Source organism: Anas platyrhynchos, chromosome 3 (genome assembly GCF_047663525.1).
Source record: "Anas platyrhynchos isolate ZD024472 breed Pekin duck chromosome 3, IASCAAS_PekinDuck_T2T, whole genome shotgun sequence".
Lineage (NCBI taxonomy): Eukaryota > Metazoa > Chordata > Aves > Anseriformes > Anatidae > Anas > Anas platyrhynchos.
This window is the reverse complement of record NC_092589.1, coordinates 19,723,281-19,744,055: the sequence shown is the minus strand read 5'-3', so window position 1 is coordinate 19,744,055 and position 20,775 is coordinate 19,723,281. Positions and strand designations below refer to the sequence as shown.

At 43.1% G+C, this 20,775-nt stretch overlaps 2 protein-coding genes across 13 annotated transcripts in view; one reads left to right on the top strand and one right to left on the bottom strand.

Moving 5' to 3' along the window:
• Positions 1-16,864, bottom strand: part of CDC42BPA (CDC42 binding protein kinase alpha) — a 149,016-nt gene extending 132,152 nt beyond the window's left edge. For all 9 annotated transcript variants that reach the window (XM_027453658.3, XM_027453660.3, XM_027453661.3 and 6 more), the window contains exons 1-2: positions 16,723-16,864; positions 16,017-16,234 (exon numbers count right to left, since the gene is read on the bottom strand). In XM_027453658.3, the coding sequence (XP_027309459.1) occupies positions 16,017-16,212 (196 nt within the window). In that variant the 5' untranslated portion in view covers positions 16,213-16,234; positions 16,723-16,864. The remainder of the gene's footprint in view (positions 1-16,016; positions 16,235-16,722) is intronic.
• A 2,186-nt stretch (positions 16,865-19,050) lies between these two features.
• Positions 19,051-20,775, top strand: part of XDH (xanthine dehydrogenase) — a 70,512-nt gene continuing 68,787 nt past the window's right edge. For 3 of the 4 annotated variants that reach the window (XM_072035488.1, XM_072035487.1, XM_072035486.1), the window contains exon 1: positions 19,051-19,653. The gene's annotated coding sequence lies outside the window, so the exon portion shown is untranslated. The remainder of the gene's footprint in view (positions 19,654-20,775) is intronic. The other variant, XM_013101903.5, reaches the window with a different exon arrangement.

Sequence of the window (20,775 nt, the reverse complement as noted above, 5' to 3'; positions counted from 1 at the left end):
TCTTCTTAATTTAAGACTTGTAAAAGTATGTTTCCACTATTAAATCTACCACTTGAGAAGGAAAACACGGTGCTCTCTTCCCAAAAATGGTTAAGCAGAAGAGATGCAGGATGTCCTTTCTCTTTGGACCTGGATACTATCATCTAGCTACAAGTGACTAGAGCTGGAAGTGAAATACTGGCTTCCTTCCCTACCGACTGAGGTATTTTGCTTTAAACAATAAAGCATCTTGCAGCTGTAGCTTCTCGAGGATCACCCCTCCCTCCCTCAAACGAGTAAGACAAAAATATTTTGGACTATGACTACAGAGTTACCTTTGGTTGTTCAGAGATACAGCACCACCACCAAAGCATACATCAGGAAAACTGAGAGGTGCAATATGTAAAAGTTGAACTGCGTTCTCCTTAACACCGAAAGGGAAGCCTCTAATTTAGGCAGCCAGGATCCCTCTCTGGAAGCCTTTAAATACATTTATGTACCCTCACTGAATCTTCAGGAATTTTAAACATGTGCTCTGAAATGCACTTTCTGCTGTTACAGAGTACGCCTCCTCCCTGAACTATCTGAAAAACAGTGACAGCGAGACTAAGCCAAACTAAACTTTTTACCACTTTTTAAAATAGATTTTTCCCTTTCCTCATCTACCAGTAGCTCCAGCACACTTCATTTTAATTCAGAAAAATTCTATCAATCTCTTCCAAAACAGAAGTTTCCAAAAATGGTATAAGCTATGTCCAGAGAAACTGCCTGTTCTGATCAACAACAGCTGCAACAATAAAGGAGGTAGAGTAAATACATGATTTCCATACATGCCTTATAACGTAACGTTTATAAACTAAACAGTTAGTTAAAAAACAAGCAAGAGGACTACTCATTGCAATGTGATGATGTCTGGACAAGGATGAGTCAAAGAAACAAAATAGGACTTGGCTGAGAAGTCAGCGCTGAAGAAGATAAAAGTTTAGAGGTGACAAATCAGAGGGCATCGGCGTAAGAATGATGACAGCCTATGTATGACCTTCTCAGTACTCTGATAAGAAATATTCAGGTGGTTCGTGGATGGTTCAGCATATTTTGCTGTGAGATTTGTGATTTCTCACAAAATTTGTTAAACGTCCTCTTTATGGCAGTATCCTTAATCATGAAGACAAAGAGGATTGAGACATAATAAATGAAGGGGGAAAGTGGTCGTCCAATATTAATCGGTAATTTTACAATTCCCCATACAAACTTCTTAGAGTACGCAGCACTTTAGGGTGCTTTAGAGCTGAAAGCTGAGCTCCAACTGATTTCGTGACAGCTGAGAGTTCTCCGCATCTCCGTACATCAAACCACAGGAAGCCAACTAACTGAGCCAGATGGTGATGCATGCGCAAGGAGTGGATGCATACAAAGTATCTGGGTAAGTAACCTAGCCAGCATCACATAAACTCTGTAGCTGTCAGCAAGAGAATAATCATATTCTCCACCATACCATTCAAATTCCCACAAAAAAAAAAAAAAAGAAAAAAAAGCACATTTTCCTTTTTCGGAAACCACAGCTTCATTCACTATTTAAATGCTGACTTCCATAGTTTACAACATACTCATAATGAATTTCCACATCCCCATTGTCCCATGCAATACGGAAAAAAAGTGTGAGGCAGGGTGGGGGGAAGGAGGCAGGCAGGGAAAACACCACAGACTAAGACGCAAGGACACAGTCGTATTGTTAGTTCTGTCAGTTTACATTTATGTTTGAATGACTTTTTATTTCCACCCTAAATGTGTACTAGGAGAATATTCCAAACACTAAAGAAAAAAAAATTCTCAGAAATGTTTACTGTATTCCTGAATCAGTTAATAATCACTTAAACTTCAAACTTTCACCCCAAATCCCTAACATTCTCAATAGGTTTACATGAAAGCAGCCTTCAAGTTGCTCCTAAACCCAATTCCTACCAGCCCTCTGAACTCCCAGGCCTAGCACCAGGCAGAAACCCTGGAAGGTGTGGTGAGCATCCTTATTTCTCTCTGCTCTGCAGCAGGTTTTCAACTTACCCCATGTCAGAGCCTGCGGAGAGACTGCCTGCCTACAGCTCCTTCTTCCTGATGCTTCAAATTCTACACTCAAGTGCCCACAAGCAGAGAAAAATATAGAAATGAACACCATTAACATGAGAAGCACATCCCAGAAAGACTCCCATTGCAGTGAGGAACATCTTACTTTCCCATTTGACAGTAAAGTACAACCTGAGCTATTTTGGCTAAATCTATAAATAGTACTCACACTTCCTTTCCTTCAGACTAGAAGGAGGAATTCCCTAACCAGGATTAGCTCAAATCCAGGAATTAGCAGAGCCAGGATTAGCTCAAGCCTTTATGCAGCCAAATACTTCACAGATGCACAGAGAACACGTACATTTCTTTGTAGCACCAACACTGTCATGCCTTACTCCCTTCTTAGGATCCCTTAGGGTTCAGTGCCATATTTCTGGGAGAGAGAAATCAAAATGTGTCTTACTGAGCACTCAGAGCAGCCACAGAATATATCTTCTTCAACTTCTTAAGCTAGATTTGCTGCAATCATTGACAGATTTTACCCTTCAATAAGTTCCTTGCCCTGAGGTATGAAGATGTCAGACTGCGAAGCTGAGCTGTAAATCTCTATCATTGAAACTGTAACCAGTAACATAGGTAAAAAATGCTTGACATTCAGTAAGTGTGAGGAGAACCTGCTTCTAAAAGTGCCTTTAAAATATCAGCTGATATAAACGAAAAAGGCAGAAACATTCATGAAACGGGCTCTGCATTTCCAAATGACAGGTAGAACTGCTGCTTGCTCTTACCGGAGACTGCTTGACATTGAGAGATTTGCCAGGCAGAGGGCAAACTCTTCCACATATAATACAAACGTCCTAAATACAGGAGAAATGGCATCCCAAGACAAATCCTAAAGACAATCCTTGCATAACTTGCTAGTCATACTCAATGCACAAGACATTCTATTCCTAGCCTTGGGATAATTCTGAGAATTAGGTAAGCAAGACTTGGTCCCACACACCCGATCATTGATCTGAAACTGTTCAAAGGCAAGGTGCAGGTATTGGGGGAAGAGGCACTTGGGGCTTCACGTGTAGCTCACACCAACCTGCTAAGGTTTAGGAAGAAGTCATAAGTCTTAGCCACCATGGAACACGTCTGAAATGTGATCTATTTGTTCTGTAGAAGCTAAGTAGAGGGCAGTGCCCTGAAAGCAAGCAAAATGCCAGTGCTCTGCCATACCACAGAAACGGTATGGATGAAGTTCTCTTATTGTAAGGTTTCCTTCCTGAACTATCAGCCTTGAAAGCAAAAGAAAGGAAAAATAGCATGTTAACTTCTCTTGTATTTTTCTTTCTCTTAGCAACATCAAAGAGGAAAACTATTAGTGGATTACTTCAAGTACTTAAGTTTTCAATCCTAACTACTCTTCTCAGCTAATAATCCCCCAAATGATGCACAGTATACAGTTAATGAAGTCACAGGGGACAAACACTCCTCTTGTTTTCCAGTGCAACCGCCTGCAGTAGTGTTTTTGAGGAATTAAATCAACCCACAGTAAAAGTATTATCGTTCTTGTAGCCAAGCAGTACTTTAGAATAGAGCTTATCTTGGCTGTGATAATAAAGCCTAGAATATTCTTGAACACAGTAATTCAGAGTCTTAGCTACAAGTTAAAGCACAGAAAGCAAAAGGAAGAGGCATCCAAAGGGATAAGTGAAGGAAATACTCTCCATTTAATCCACAGCTCACCCACTCCAGTACTGACCCCACAAAACGGAAGGGAGCAGAAGAATGTTATACAAGATGATAAAAGAAGGCTGCCTGTGTTACATGGGATGGCAAAGAGAAGCCGGAAGAAACCAAGAGCCTTCAGGAGAAGGAAAGATTCCCCCGTGCAAGTTGAGACTTAGCTCAAGCAATCCATGAGCAACTGTCCCCACACCCTTCCTCACCAGTTCAGAGAGACGGCGAGACTCAGCAGCAGAAAAGAATGAAATCCTTCAGCAGAAGCTGGGAAGACTGGGATAGCTGCGTTATTTACAAGCGGCAAAACCACAAATGAGCTATTGAAGCTCTCCAAAACAAATAGTGATGGAGGCTCTGGTTTTGCACTAGTTTGCACTTGATGCAGATGTTATTGTTCCGTACCAATAAATAAGCAAGCCCTCCCTACTTTTCTGACTGCCTTTGATTTTACACAGGTGTGCAGGACAATCCATCATTTCAGATGTCAGGTGGCTAGGATGAAGTCTAATATTGAATTGACACTTCTTCCAAGAAAGCTCACTTAAAACCATCAAAGTTACTAGAAGTTACTCTTTTCTGTCCATCTGCTAACAAAGCCAAGACTGGACTAAAATCCCAAATCCTACTTTTAACAGACCAACATGAAAATTCAGTTCAGTACAGCCTGTGACTTCAGATTACACTTGCATTCACGACCTTCCACATCTGACTGAAGAAGAAGGAATAGAAGGAACATTTTTCAAGTCCTGGTATATGAAATCACGAGTAAGAACCCTCAGTCACAGTCCTTTTATAAATATTACATATGCAACAGGAAAGTAGAGAAAAAGCTATTCCTTCTTCATATTCAGAAAGTGTTTGCAAGGGCTGCTATAGGCCATGCAAATCCAACCCTCATGGGCCATGCAAATCCAACCCTTACCATGCTTACAAAGAACTCAAAGGATTTGAACGTCTGCTCCTTGATTCTTCTAGTCTAGGTACATAAGTAACTACGTTGGGACAGTTTGAGAACTTTTGTCATTTGAAACTGGCAGAGCAAAAAGATAAATGATAGTGATTTGTATTATTTAGTTTACTGCATGTTTTGTTTGTGCCAGAAACAGTAAAATCACTCAAGAATACCCTTATTGATCAAAGTTTCCCCACATATAAAACATGCTTAGTCACTACGTAAAGCACTACATATTACAGAAATTACATTGTGCCTGGAAGGTAGCTGCTGAACGTGAAGTAATAGCTCAACAACAGCTCTTCGATTGTTCTTTTACAGTACTGTTTAAGATGAGAAAATTTCAGCATTTATGTTCTGGCATGTTATGACTCCGATGCTGTAAAAAAACAGACCAACCAGCCTCTGGGAACCATATAGAACATGTCCAGCAGTCCTTAAGCACCAGAACAAAATTAACAAAAAACGTAGACCTTCCATTCTTAGTGGAAAGTCCTCTAGAGCCAAGAAACAGAGTCATTTTGCACAGTTGCTTTAAAAATCAACTCCCTGCAAGGAGGTCCAGAATGAAGTAATGACTAGGGAGCGATTTCCTGATCCACTGAAGTAACAGTACAGTGAAATTACCTACCTATGCTTTTTCACTTGAACTGACAACTACCCGACAAGGTCATTAGAAGACTTGTTTCATCCTTCAGTTACAACTTTTTGGAGAAATACCTGTGCACATTATGCTTTTCAGGTGGTACCTCCAAGTGTTAGCTGCATTATAATATGATTATAAGAGTTTCTCTTTATCACTCGTGCCATGCGACTTGACTTCCTGACAGCACATCAAGTTTTAAGGGAAAAGCTTCTAGCACACCAATGTTCATTTTCTCCTCTTTGAGCTTAATTAAGTCTAACAGTTACTTCCTCCTACACCACCAATAGTTTTCTCCAAAGTCCCCTCAGGCTAAGTAACGCTTATGCAGAGGAGGGATTAGCACAGGGCTATTTAATAAATATTAAATTAATAACGTAATAAATATTTAATAAAGTATGATGCTAGATTTCAATGTACACTTGCATTCCATATGAGATACTCAGACGCTTTGGAAAAGTTGACTGAAATACCAGAGGCATGCACACATTTTGTGGGGCTGCAGAAGAGATTCTGAAAAAGCAAGGTACAACCTGCTCTACTAGTTAAAAGAAGCCTAGCTTTTTACGGAGCCCTAAATTCGTAATACATGAACAGTCCTTCAGAACACAATTTCTGGCACACATTCACCTGAGCACTTCCCTTATGAGAAATAAACCAATTGCCACTGTTCTCAGGTGCACCACGCTAAAGTCACAGGAGGGAAAGAAAAGCAGAGATGACAGAAACAGGATCACAAGACGAAAATTCCACGCTTTCTGAAGAAACTACACCTACAATAACAGCATCCAAACAGTACACTGAAAACTTAAAATAAATAAATAAATGAATAAAGCACTTAAACACACAGAAGTTACAAACCACCCACACTTCCAGGAATTTCCACAGTAAATGTTACAAAAACTTTGGACAAAATTTTGGAAGGAACTTACTTATCAACCTACTAGAAACTACTTTTCCGGTAAGTTTTTAAACGGCCTTCAATGAATCACAGCCATGCCTCTATTTCTTTGCAGAGATGTTTAAGATGCATCCCCTCCCCTTTCTCAAACAGACTTTTACAATCTACACTAGTGCCCAGTATCACTGTGAGTGACTTTCTCTCCAGGAATCATACTACTGAAAGGAAAAAGAACATTTACAACCCTCCCAGCTTGGAAAGAAATAAAAGCATACTTGCAAAACATGTAAGAACTACACCGAAATAAATGTTCTCTCTCTGGGTATCCAGAAAAAGCTACGGTATTTGAGCTCAAAAACTAGAGCTCATACATAATTAACCAGTTAACCCTCTCAAGTAAGTGACTTAACTTTCTTTAAAAGCTCGGCAACAAACGGGAACTGCTTTAACACTGTATGGGAATTAACTTCACATTTACATCCATTAAATGAGGAGAATTTGGCTTGCAGATGCTTACTGTTATCACATACACGGCTGAATATATTTACTGACAGCATAACCTACACAACCAAGAGAAAGCAAAACACCTCTAGACCAAACTGCTCTATTACGAAGAAAAAAATGTGCTTTAATTTTGCCATTAAGTTAACTACCGATTACATGGAGAATTTTTAGATGAGACCCCATTCTTCTGGCAGTGCCACGCATTACAAGGTGAATGTATTACCATCAGTAAACACAGAGTTAATTCCATTAAATAATCTGCTGTGGATAAAAAGTAATCTACAAAAGCCACGTACAAGTGCGAGAAGAGTGCAGCTACCCAGCTCATCAGCAACTTCTTGCCCCTCTGCTCCCTTTCTTTCCACTGCCCAACAGTAACGCACGAGGCTACGACTGATAAGATCAGATGACAGCTCTGACAAAGAAGAGACTTTTCAGGTTAACAGCTGAAACATGAGTTCAAGCAGCATATATACAGTCACATACCTGTACAAATACTCACTCAAGGAGCTAAGAAACAATGGCACTAGAAGCAAGCCACTAGCTCCTAGATCATCATGTCTTAAAACAAAGGATTACTAGCGCAACAAGTTAACCAAGAATTACCAGATTAATGAACTAACAGACACCAACCAGGGTAATATACATCATAACAGTTTTCTCTTAGTAACTGTAACTTGATTTAGACTTTGCTTTTTGAGAGGCTGTGTTATCATCAGTAGAGTTTGGTCATTCCTCGTTTTTAGAGAACATAAGGCACAAGAGCACTGAGAAAACAAAAAAGATAACCTTCCAAATATTTACATCCAGAAGATAATATTTGCCTCAATCTGTTCCTGTTAATGACTTTTGCAAAGATACAGAAGTTTAGAAATCTATTTTTTTTGTTAGTCAAAGGTGATTCCTAGCTATGAAGGTAAAAATAGTCAATTTGCTGAGTGAGAGGGGCACAGACATCAAAACAAAGCGTCCCGCGACACAAGCTACAGCTAAATGATAAGAACTTTCTCAGCAAATTTCTGTTGCTGTAGTAATCTGCTTCTGTAATTTCCTTCTGTCTTATCACAGCAAAACCAAGTCTTTATTGTCAGTCCTTACGAAAATTATAAAAGTACCCTTTTACATTATCACAAAACAGCACAACATTGTGCTCAACAAGTGTTTTCTAAAAGCTAGGGGAAACAGAACGCAACTATTCCACAGTTGTTAAAACAAAACTCTTGGTCTTTCAGATACAAAATAAAGAAGGAAAACACACTGAACAGTAATACTGTGCCAAATACCAAAGAACACAGAGGTAATCAATTTTTTTCACCCAAGGAGTTGCCCTCATCAAAATCAGAGAACCATTTTAACGACTCCTCTTCACAACTGGGTATTCACGCATTGCGAGAGGAGTCTTGGAAACTGTTAATGGAAACAGAAAAGCTCACACAACTTCTCTACCAAACACCTGTTAGACGGTAACATCAATATTTGGGTCTAATTTGTAGGCTCCTTGTGTGCTCCTGGGAATCTTAGGAGCAGTCTCAAAACGTGGACTGCAGAAACCACAGTACGTAAAGCCACTGGGAGGTTGGGCTGTCACAGTCCTGTCCACCTCTTTGGTACAAACACCAGTAAAATCTCCTCAACTTTCCTACCCTTCATATTATTTCTTCATATTTGTTTAGGGTATTAAAATGATACACTCTCTCACTTAAGTCTCTTCACATTTAGACCACAGGAGTAAAACAGAAAACAGCTTCTTACTCACCACCAGAACAAACCACCAGAACATGACCCCAGCTCTACAAGAGCTTAATATTGCAAATCATTCATATTTGTAAATTAATCGATATGTACTGGATCAAACAGGAAATACACAGCGTGTTCACAGAAAACGCTTTGTGGGTGCACCTATAACAAAGAATTACATAAGAAATAGGAACATTTTTTGCGACCGTTCTCTACACACAATTGTTTTGAGCCTGACCAACAAAACAGAGGAAGCTCAGAGATGACTAGGAAAGAAAGAAAAGGAAAAAGAAAAAGAAAATCCAGAAACTGTGATTCTGGCCAAGGACATTTCAGACAGAAACGTGGTATCTGCATCACACTGAAAGACAAACTGACATTTTGCTCAGATAAAAAGCAACAGAATAGACGCTGGGAAGAAGAGATGGCAGCCTCAGCTTAGGGAGGACAACCTAGAGCTCTGTTTTGGAATAACATTACCCATTAAAAATGCATAGAAAGGAAAGAAGGAAGAACTCAAAAATGGATACCCCAAGGGTCCTGCACCACACGTGGAACAGAATTACGATCCACAGCAACAGTCAGAGGGATAGGAGGACAACAAAGAGAACAATCACAAAATCCCCAAATAAAGAAGGATTTTAAGATTAAAAGGATGAACGCAATGACAACAGTGAGAGGAAATACTTTTTTTAAAATTTCACTTCATACAGAAAAAATGCTCATGTTTCCTCTACCCTGACAATTAAGAGCTTCCAAGCTCCCAAGCTAAGATAAAACAGGACTGCTGAGACCAAAGAGAAAGCTACCAAAACAGCAATAAAGCATTGGAGGTGTAGCCAACAAAGATTGAACAAAATGAGATTCTATAGTTGTTAGCACCTGAAATAGTTTTTCCCTTCCGTTCAGAAGGCCACTAAAAACTCACCCATGTCTTTCCAGTAAAAGAATTACCATCTATTTCTACTACATTTCTGAGCAAAATAAATTACCTGTTATTATTAAGTTTATGTCAAACCTTGTGCTTAACAGAAGTTTGCACACGACTGACCTAATTCACTCACTGTTTTTAAAAGATTTTCATCCACATTAGCAGCATTCCTAAGCTTAACGAGGATTTCAGAAAAATAGTACGCGGAGGTGAGTTAGACCTGAGCAGAACAAAATATTCTGGTTGTTCAGCCAGAAAAAGAGAAAAATCAAATTAAACAAGTACAAACACTCATGGAAGAAATGATTGATTTTCCAAAAGATAAGACTTAAGAGTCTAGCTGGTCAATTTTTTTAATTCTGTCTCAACCATTCTTTATACCTTTTTTAGTCACGTTTTACAGCTTGGCGATAGAAGCTAATTGATTTAGAAGTTTACTGTGCCAATGGGCAATAGAGATAGGAAAAGTAAAGGGTTGCTATGAATGGATTAATATATTGCAAAGATACATCTAGAGTAACTTGCACTGTCCATCTTCAGAAAATAACATGGGAAAAACTGCCGGGGTAGTTACCTGCATCCACTTTGTAGCTGGAAATTTTGTGTTTGCAATTTAATTGCAACAGAATTTCAAGACACCAACGCTTGACTATTCAGCTGCAGGTATGAATCAAGTAAAAAAATCTGCTATTTAATGCTGCAATTCAGAATTCAAGCACTAATCTACGGACATAAGATAAAGTTGCATGAACGAAGGCATTTTCTCTCAGTCTTTGCAAATATATATACACATATAAATATATATATATATATATATATATGTCCTGAAGTATGAAACTGTATCGAAACAAATAAGCTCACTGTTCTTACAGCACAATATCCTTCTTTCAGTCAACTGTGAACCAATAATATGCTAGAGGTTATAAAAAGAGTACGTCAGTAAAATTCAAGAGAAAGGCGAGAGGTGAGGAAGGACTTCAAACACGTGCAAGCACAGCGTCCCACGCCGCACAAAGGTTACGAATCCAAACACACCTTCAGTCTATTCCAGCAGTACATTTTACAATTATGACCATCCCACAAATAAGCCATTGGATTAACACTAAGATAAAATAGCTTAGTAACAGCTAGTTTATGGTTTGTCGTAAGGTTTATAACGCACACTGAGCAGACCAGCTCAAATTATTGTATTTCTCCGTTTGTCTATGTTAGACCAAAGCATGCTAGGAATTTCTGTACAGAATAAAGGCATTCCTAAAATTCCTGAAAATGTAGCATTAGATGGCTTTCTACCTCAGCAAGCGGCACTCTGCAATAAAAAGAACGTCACTGACAGAATTCAGTCAACCTAAGGACATCAATCCCAAAAGCCACGAGGCAGCCTCTGAATACATCCAAACTTCCTCATTCCAAATGAACAAAACCCGCCAAAAAGAACAACTGTCAAAAAACTTATTTTTAAGTAGAAAGAGGTGTAAAATCATTTAGTGTACTGTAAACAAGTTTAGAAAACAAATCTGTCACAATGGGTTAATGGCTTACTTCTCTGGAAACTGGCTTTGACCGTAGTGTAAAACAAGCAGAATTAACTGGATGCTCTCACGGACCATTTGATCACATCATGACTATGGACCGACTTACAGTAATTTGTTTCCCCTGTACAAAACAAAAATCAGAACTGAAATGTGCATGTGGTCACAATTCTCAAGGTCCAAAGGGTAAACACAGAGCTACCTAACAGTGAAGCGTGCACGGAGAACTGTTCTACTTACTGTCCTCTAATGTCTTTTTCTATAAAGTAATTTGGTTTAAAACTGCATCCCCATAAATGCTGCTCAGACAATGTTCTGAAACACAGATTTGAAGGTCATTTCTATTTGACAGCACTGAAGACCCCGTACTTCCATATACCTTGACTATCAGCAATGGAATGACTCACTTTTAAGGGTAGGGATGTACGTATGCACATTAGGTGGCCATGACACGGAAGATGCTCATTCCTTCATGAATAGAATTTAATAACTTACATCACTGAGAGCAAGAGACATTCCTAGTTTTATGAATATAATAAGAAAGCATCAATGACAATTCCTAAAATGCAATTTCCTGGCAAAATATCTTTTAAATTGGTAGGACAGTACGAAGCACTACTTTTTTTTTTTTTAAAAAAAAAAAAAAAAAAAAGGAACAGGTAAAGAAGTAAAGAAGTTGAAGCTTATGTCTTATGCTGCTGTCTCTGTGAAGAACAGGATCTAGATGAAGGATTTTTCTAACCAGCCTGTTCTAAAAACAACATGGAAACAAATTGTATCTGAAAACGCCTGTGATTTCTTTCATGATTTACAAACAGGTGAATAACACAGAAGAGATGCAGAAGTCCACAGGCAAGAACTTATTTTCTTTTGTTAATAATATTTAAAAACAAACCTAACCAGAAAATGGACGCACCATTTTTAAGTCAGTGGGAGGGAAAGAAGGAGAGAGAGAGAGCTCCCCAAAGAAAATACAAGCAAACTCTCTACACCTCCTTCTTGAAAAAAATAGTTTTATGGTGATAGAGCCATTATCAATGCCCAGAAGAGATGTGGTACGGACAAATGACAGAAGTATAAGAGCGATGCCAGCAGTCCCGTCTGGGACCGTTCCAGCAGTGCCTACACATCACAACACTTCAGTTCTGCTAGAGATGAAATGAAAACAGAGAAATTCATATAACAGAGAAAGAGAAGACACCAAGAAATAAACATGCTAAAGGACTGCTGACATTTTACCTGCAAGAGAACAGACACGACTGGGTCACTGACCTCCCGCTACTCACAGTTCCCTCCTCCGTCTCTTCGCATATGGTGAAGAGTTGTCTCTACTTTTCCATTAATGGAGAATTAAGTAATATTGTGCTAGTTTCCTCTTAAAGCCATTTCAAATTGGTACCATTGTAAAGGGAGTTTTCATATATCAATTTTTTAATAAAGCTTCTTTCCATCACTATGTTCTTTTTCCAGGCTGAGTTCAGCACCATGCATTTACCCCCTCACACACCTGAGTAACAGGGGCAAATCCCACAAACAAAGGAAAGGAAAAGCAAAATGCCTGGAATACAGCACAGATTCCTTGTGGTAAGCTCCAGTTGCTAAGATTAGCTGGTCCCATTTCCAAATCACGAATGCAACTGTCAATAGAGATAAAAATTAAAACTACCATCAAACACATACAACACACCTAGTCCAGCTGTTTGGTTCCTTTCCCATCATCTCAAGACATGACCTGACTAACACTCAGAGATCAAATACACCATCTGTCTCTGCAGGCATCTCTCCACCTAGAACTCACAGAATCACAGAACAGCACTGGGAAGGACCTTAAAGATCCTCTAATCCCAACCCCCTGCCACAGGCATGCACACCAGCAGAACATCATACACATAATAAACAACATCGAATTATTAGCATGTCAGAGAACAAGTCAGGTATAAAAACAGTTAGACTAAAAACATACTGACTTCACATGAAAAAAAGGATGTCTAAAATTAATGTAGATTATAAACCACAAAGCAATCAACCTGATACTCCACACTCATTTCAAGCACTTCAAGAAGACTGAAAACCTCCAAAAACTCAAGCGCAGTCACGTGGCAGAAACTTCACTTTCGCCACTTGCTGAGTTTAGCTTGCAAGAGCAATCCAAAACGAAATACCTAAAACCAGGGCAGATGCCCACCTGTTTTACCCTGCTTATTCTTTTTAATACATTATAGGACTACTTCTAGAACTAGTCATAAAACAGTCTTTAAAAGATGCAAGGCCTACAGCACAAAACATCTTCGTTCCCCTCAATCCAGCAGCAGTCAGGTGGCTATTGCACTAACACCACATCAGCTCTTCTGTGCTAGGGGAGCTCCTAACCCCCTGCACCCAAAAATTTACCTTGTGCTATGAACATCCACTCTCACAAGAAACAACACATGGAACATCTAAGGCCTAGAACAGATGAAAAACATACAGCCACTAGAACAAAAACATACATCCACTAACAAAAAAAAGAAATCCAAAAGCTCCGCAAAACCAAAACAGCCCTACCTCTACACTGCACCAGTGACATGTACCAATACACCGTTTGTCACTGCATTCAACAGTTTATGGTCGCCAAAGAGCTATGTATTAGATGTTAAAAAAAAAAAAAAAAAGAAGAATAAAATCACTTTTAAAAAAGCAGTTTAAGCTTAAGAAGATTAACAGTTCTTAGGGCTGTATTTGTATTCTATCATATGTAAATGCACAAACATACAAGTTCCTATCAATTCAATATCAATTCCAATACATTCAAAGACAACTCCTCATAGCAGTAACACAGATGTGTGAGGTTTTGACATAAACCCGTATCGGTCCAGAACGGCAAGTGACACCCACCAGAATATTCCAAGTTTTAGTTCACTGACGGGAGAAATAAACTAATACAGCACATTAAAAACTAAGACTTTTCAGAACTCCCTGGGGTAAAACTGGCATTATTCTCCCTACTGCTCAAGTAGGGAAGTTGGAAAAAATAAATAAACAAATACGAGCTGAAAGCACTGAGACTGACGGAGGTGAGGACAGAAACTACAACTTGTGGCTGCCAGCCTTCTGCTTCCACCGCTGCTCGGTGTGATTCTGACTTGAAAACCACATCTCGCCTCTTTGTCATCAACCACTTCCACCAGTTCCCCTTTGGGGAAAAGAGATGCGTGGTGAGGTTACGATTACACCAAAGAACAGGATGCCCTTCGTAGATTCACTGCACCCACGAGCTGAAGCTAACAACTGTAGGAACCTCACTTTGCCAAGACCCACATCTCAACAGGAATGCCAAGGGTGCTGGTTTCACCAGGAGTGCTGGCAGGCAGCAGAGACAGCTCAGCAGCATTTGCAAGATAACAACACCGTTCATGTGACACTTCCAAATGCAGCCACTAGAAACCGTTGCTCCTACATTTCACCTCACAACCCCTCTCCAACAACTCAAGTTAAAAATCTGAAGAGTAAAACTGGCAACAGACAGAGGGCTCTGACAGTGCTTCCATGAAAGCAGGAGGAACTGCTCTGACTTGAAGCAGGAGTCCTGCTAAGGCACAGCTGCAAGCAGGAGAGCAAAAAGTTGAAGAGGCCAGCAAGAAACACTACTTTGGAAAGGCCGAAATAAGGTATTATTTCCATTAGTGCTCTGTAAAACTTGTTACAGACAGCTTCAGGCACTGGCAGATCCTTGGAAGGATCCATTCTTTCCATCAGACATTAGAATTTACAGCAGTCAACACGATGTGCTCCAAACACATGTATTCTAACAGTATGATTTTACTTGATTTTTTTTTTTTTTAATAATTATTATCACGGTATCAGATGGCTAACACCTCTACAGATTACATTTTCACAAAAAATTCCTGTGACCCAATGTATTTTCCAAGCCTTTCATACCTTCTGTATAACACAACACTTTGTGTATGGAGATTCTGCAGAAGTACCTTTATTACTACTTCTTCCTTAGCTAGAATGTATTAATTACAGACCATTCCTCTAAATAAGAAGAAAGCAAAAAGCAATGCACTATGAACAGCAAAGAAACGTAATTACAGAGTCAGATGTCCTTTAGATGTCACTATGACTCCATTAAGGAGCAGGCACACAACACACACACGCCTCGTGTTGTCAGATCAGTTATCAAAACAACGTCTTTCCTCCGTGACTTCATTACACACAACCCAAACAGCTCATTCATCAAATGCCTGCTATGTTGGGAAAATGGGCTTTTTAAGAAAATGGTGCCTTCCAGATGCAGTTATTACAAACCAGATGCGAGAAATAGTTCTGAAAGGAAACAGAAGTACAGCAAGACTTGAAGTTTGAAGGTCACATCCAGTAAGGGTTAGCATCAAGGCTCTTATGGCAGACTGCTACTTCGCTTTGCCAGCTATATGTAGAAGGAGGAAAAAGAACCAAAAGGAAAAAATAAAGCCAGCCAGTTCTGTAACAACTTCAGAAGAACTGGACTGCCGTCATTCAACCGTTCTCATTGAAAACTTATAAATACAGTGATGTTGCACTAAAACTAAGGAAGAGAATGGAATGGAGGATGGGGAGGACACCATTTCATTCTGATTTTCAACTTCATCTCCTAAAGTCAGCAATGATGCTACGTTAAAGAAAACGAAGTATTTATCCCCATTTTCACTCCAGACAACAGACCGAGGATTGCCTACTGAGCTGTTGGTCTCCAAATATCACAGAATTGGTCCCTCATCCTTCTCTATTCCCATTACCTTCAGGACACAAACCCCAACACCTGGGTATATACACTTCATGGACCAGAATCTGAACCATGCCAAAAACATAAAGTCCATTTTACACACACACCTCAAAAACAAATAACCAATAGGAACCTCTTGTCAGGACCACCAGCACCATGTTCAAGTGCAGTTCAGCTGACAACATTTCACAGGAACACACCGTTAGACTCAGTCCCCTCTCACCCATCAATGCCAAAGACAAAGCAGACACCAACACGGGCACACGCACCCAAAACAAACGCACCTATTCCAACTTACCCCATTCCAGATACTCGAGGATGTTCTTCTCTCTTCTCAGCGGGGAGTTATTGCACTCATCGTACAGGCAGATGAGGATATCCAGCAAGGTCTCCACGCTGAAGCACTGCCCGTTGCTTTGGGTCGGCCCATCCAGAATGAACTGCTCCAGCTGCTTCAGGCGCACTTCTCCAGACATGGCTGTTTCGCTTTGCATTGGGGGGTCTTTTTTAAGTATACTTCATCCAAAAAAAGAAAGAAAAAGGAAATGTCAACCGGATTTTTAATAAAATTGTGGTTGTGCTTCATTTTTAGGTCCCTTCAGCATTCCCAGCTTGAAAGTGAAGCCCAGCAAGTTTCAGACACGGATGCATAGAGCGCGTGTCTGCGTGCATCGTTGTTAAGAAGAGAAAAACCACTTAATATGGTTAGCGATGAAAAATATCTATCTGTTTCTGACACGTCAATGGTAACAGCTACCCTGAAATTCAACCACGGCTGCGTAGAGCCGATTTCACCACCCCAGCCGCCTCAGACTGAGCCGTTTGCACGCTGAGGCAGCTCTCCCCCTCCATCCAGCATTCGGGTCACGCAGGACGAGCCCGAGCGGGGTCCGACCGCATCCCTACGGCTTCGGATCCCCCGTGCAGCCCTCAGCCAGGCCTGCTGAAGGCACAGCCCCGTCCCGCGGAGCCTCGCCCTTCCTCCGCCTGCCCCCGCTGCTTACCGGGTGTCCTCCCGAGGCCTCTCAGCGCTTCAGGGCAGCCGACGGCTTCATCGCCCCCCGCTCCTCCGATGCAGCGCCAAGGGGCGGCCCCGGCACGGCGCAGGGGAGCGCTGGGCGCCCTGTCAAAGCCTCCCCATGGCCGCGGCGCCACCGCCGCCGTCCTCCCTCCCTCCCTCCCTCTCCCTGCTCTCCGCGGCTGCTGCTGCTGCTGCTGCGCGTCCCGCTGAGGCCCCGGCAGCGGCTTCACTCCCGGCGGGGCGGCGCTGCCCCGGCCTCGCTCCCCCAGGCCAAGGGCATCGTTCCCCGGGGCGGGCGTCCCCCCCTCAGCCCGGCGCCCTCCCCTCAGCCCGGCCCGGCCTCGCTCACACGCAGCAGCCGCCGCCGAGCTCGCGGCAGCCCAACATGGCGGCGCGGCTGGGGAGGGGGGAGCCGCCGCCGAGCGCCGCCGCAGCGCGGGGAGCCGAGCCCGGGAGCCGCCGCTACTGCTGGGATTGAGGGGAGGAGGCTGCCGGGGGCGGGGGGGCTGCAGCAGGGAATGCAGGGAGACGGGCGGGACCGGGACCGGCCCCGGGGAGGGGAGGCTCAGGGCAGCGCGGCCCCGCCTCGGACCCGGCCCCGGCTCCGGCTCCGGCTCCGGCTCCACACGGGGCTCGCCCCTCGCCTCGGGACGGCGGGGCGCGGGCAGGCGCTGAGGCGGGGCTCCCTCGGCCGCCTCGTGTGCTGTGGAGAAGGAAAATGGATGGGCTGTGTGTGCTTCAGGGAGGAGCAGCGCGCTGCCTGGTTGGTAAGCACGGGAATGACAGCCAAGGGCTTGGACAACGTCTTGTGGAAGGAAGAAACTCTCCTAGCAACTCATGATGAATGACAAAATGTGCAGAGAATTTGACTCCAAAAGCTTTCTACACAGAAACTCTCCACGAAATGTCTTTGGAACTGCTGAAAATATAGGTGAGCTTGTCAGAGGTAGAAGAATTAACATTAAGCTATGACGTTGGGGACAAGGCAAGGGTTTCCTTCCTATTGGCAACTGCATTGAAGACAATGATGATACTCATATTGCCGTAATTAGGAAAAGTCTTAATTCAAACCTATTTTAAAGCTTCAGCACAGCCCTTTCAGGGAGAGAGCAGGGAATGATCAGCCCTCTCCCACTGCACACCTTGGGTCTTGTCACCACAGCAAAGAACGAGGTCTTCTCCTGCACTCTACGAGTGGTGTTGGACTTGGACCTGCTTCAGGTGTTGCAGAAGGCAGAGCAGAGAGGACGCTCCACGCTTCTGCTGCATTCAGCATGCTCAATTGCCTCTTCCCAAGCATCATACATGGTGCTCCTAACCCCAGAGTTTTATCCTTATCCTCTCCTTATCTCTGGACACAAATTGGCGGCACTTTCCAGGGGATAAGAAAAGCTCTGTAGGAAAGAGCATAAATGCAGCAGCTGGGAATTGTTGGAGATGAAAAGAAACACTAACTCTGCATGTCTGGATCTGCCTGGGTGCCAGTACAAAAGCTGCAGTGAGAGCTCCACTGTCATAACGACAGTGTACCTCAGAACAGGAGGGAAACCCTTGCCTTGTCCCCAACGTCATAGCTTAATGTCAATTCTCCTACCTCTGACAAGCTCACCTATATTTTCAGCACTTCCAAAGACATTTCGTGGAGGGTTTCTGTGTAGAAAGTTTTGAGAGTCAAATTCTCTGCACATTTTGTCACTCATCATGAGTTGGTAGGAGAGTTTCTTCCTTCCACAAGACGTTGTCCAAACCCTTGGCTGTCATTCCCGTGCTTATCAGTCAGCGCGCTGCTCCTCCCTGAAGAACAGCCCATCCATTTTTCCTTCTCAACAGCACAAGACGGGAGTCGCTGCCCTGTGCCTAACTTCACCCCAGTGAGTTTACACGCGGTTCAGAGATCCTGAACATCACTTTTCTACAAATCTAAGCAAACTGCGTGGGACTTGCGTTTACTCCTAATGCCATGTTTCATCTTCATCTAGATGGGTACTTCAGAGTGCTTGCGTATTATATACCTCAGTGAAGAAAAGTGAAAAATATACATAAGGATGCTTGTTATAGCGAAAACAACCAAAAAACACCAAACGCGGAGGGTCTTGTGCCGGTTACCGAGCTGGGGGCACCCGCCTCAGCGCCTGCCCGCGCCCCGCCGTCCCGAGGCGAGGGGCGAGCCCCGTGTGGAGCCGGAGCCGGAGCCGGAGCCGGGGCCGGGGCCGAGGCGGGGCCGCGCTGCCCTGAGCCTCCCCTCCCCGGGGCCGGTCCCGGTCCCGCCCGTCTCCCTGCATTCCCTGCTGCAGCCCCCCCGCCCCCGGCAGCCTCCTCCCCTCAATCCCAGCAGTAGCGGCGGCTCCCGGGCTCGGCTCCCCGCGCTGCGGCGGCGCTCGGCGGCGGCTCCCCCCTCCCCAGCCGCGCCGCCATGTTGGGCTGCCGCGAGCTCGGCGGCGGCTGCTGCGTGTGAGCGAGGCCGGGTCAGGCTGAGGGGAGGGCGCCGGGCTGAGGGGGACGGCGATGAGGGAGGGAGGGACGGACGGATGGTGCCCGCCGCCCCTTGGCGCAGCATCGCAGGACCGCTTGGCGATTGAACCTTCGCCTTCCCTGAAGCGCTGACAAGCCTCGGGAGCATGCCCGGTAAGCATCAGGAGCAAGAGGAGGAAAGGCAAAGCTCCCCGCGACAGCACGAAGTAATTTTTGAACGAAGTAATGCTTAAAACAGACCCCCCGATGCAAAGCGAAACAGCCATGTCTGGAGAAGTGCGCCTGAAGCAGCTGGAGCAGTTCATTCTGGATGGGCCGACCCAAAGCAACGGGCAGTGCTTCAGCGTGGAGACCTTGCTGGATATCCTCATCTGCCTGTACGATGAGTGCAATAACTCCCCGCTGAGAAGAGAGAAGAACATCCTCGAGTATCTGGAATGGGGTAAGTTGGAATAGGTTTGTTTTGGGTGCGTGTGCCCGTGTTGGTGTCTGCTTTGTCTTTGGCATTGATGGGTGAGAGGGGATTGAGTTCCTGTGAAATGTTGTCAGCTGAAGTGTATGTAAACGTGATGGCAGTGGTGCTGACAAGAGGTCCCTATTGTTTATTTGTTTTTGAGATATGTGTGTAAAATAGACCTCATGATCTTAACGTGGTTCACATCCTGGTCCATGAAGTGTGTATACCCTGGTGTTGAGGTTTGTGTCCTGAAGGTAGTGGGAATAGAGAAGGATGAGGGACCAATTCTGTGATATTTGGAGACCAACAGCTCAGTAGGCAATCCTTGGTCTGTTGTCTGGAGTGAAAATGGGGATAAATACTTCGTTTTCTTTAACGTAGCATCATTGCTGATTTAAGGAGATGAAGTTGTAAATCAGAATGAAATGGTGTCCTCCCCATCCTCCATTCCATTCTCTTCCTTAGTTTTAGTGCAACATCACTGTATTTATAAGTTTTCAATGAGAGCGGTTGAATGACGGCAGTCCAGTTCTTCTGAAGTTGTCACAGAACTGGCTGCCTTTATTTTTTCCTTTTGGTTCCTTTTCCTCCTTCTACATATAGCTGGCAAAGAGAAGTAGCAGTCTGCCATAAGAGCCTTGATGCTAACCCTTACTGGATGTGACCTTCAAACTTCAAGTCTTGCTGTACTTCTGTTTCCTTTCAGAACTATTTCTCACGTCTGGTTTGTAATAAATGCATCTGGAAGGCACCATTTTCTTAAAAAGCCCATTTTCCCAACATAGCAGGCATTTGATGAATGAGCTGTTTGAGTCGTGTGTAATGAAGTCACGGAGGAAAGACGTTGTTTTGATAACTGATCTGACAACACGAGGCGTGTGTGTGTTGTGTGCCTGCTCCTTAATGGAGTCATAGTGACATCTAAAGGACATCTGACTCTGTAATTACGTTTCTTTGCTGTTCATAGTGCATTGCTTTTTGCTTTCTTCTTATTTAGAGGAATGGTCTGTAATTAATACATTCTAGCTAAGGAAGAAGTAGTAATAAAGGTACTTCTGCAGAATCTCCATACACAAAGTGTTGTGTTATACAGAAGGTATGAAAGGC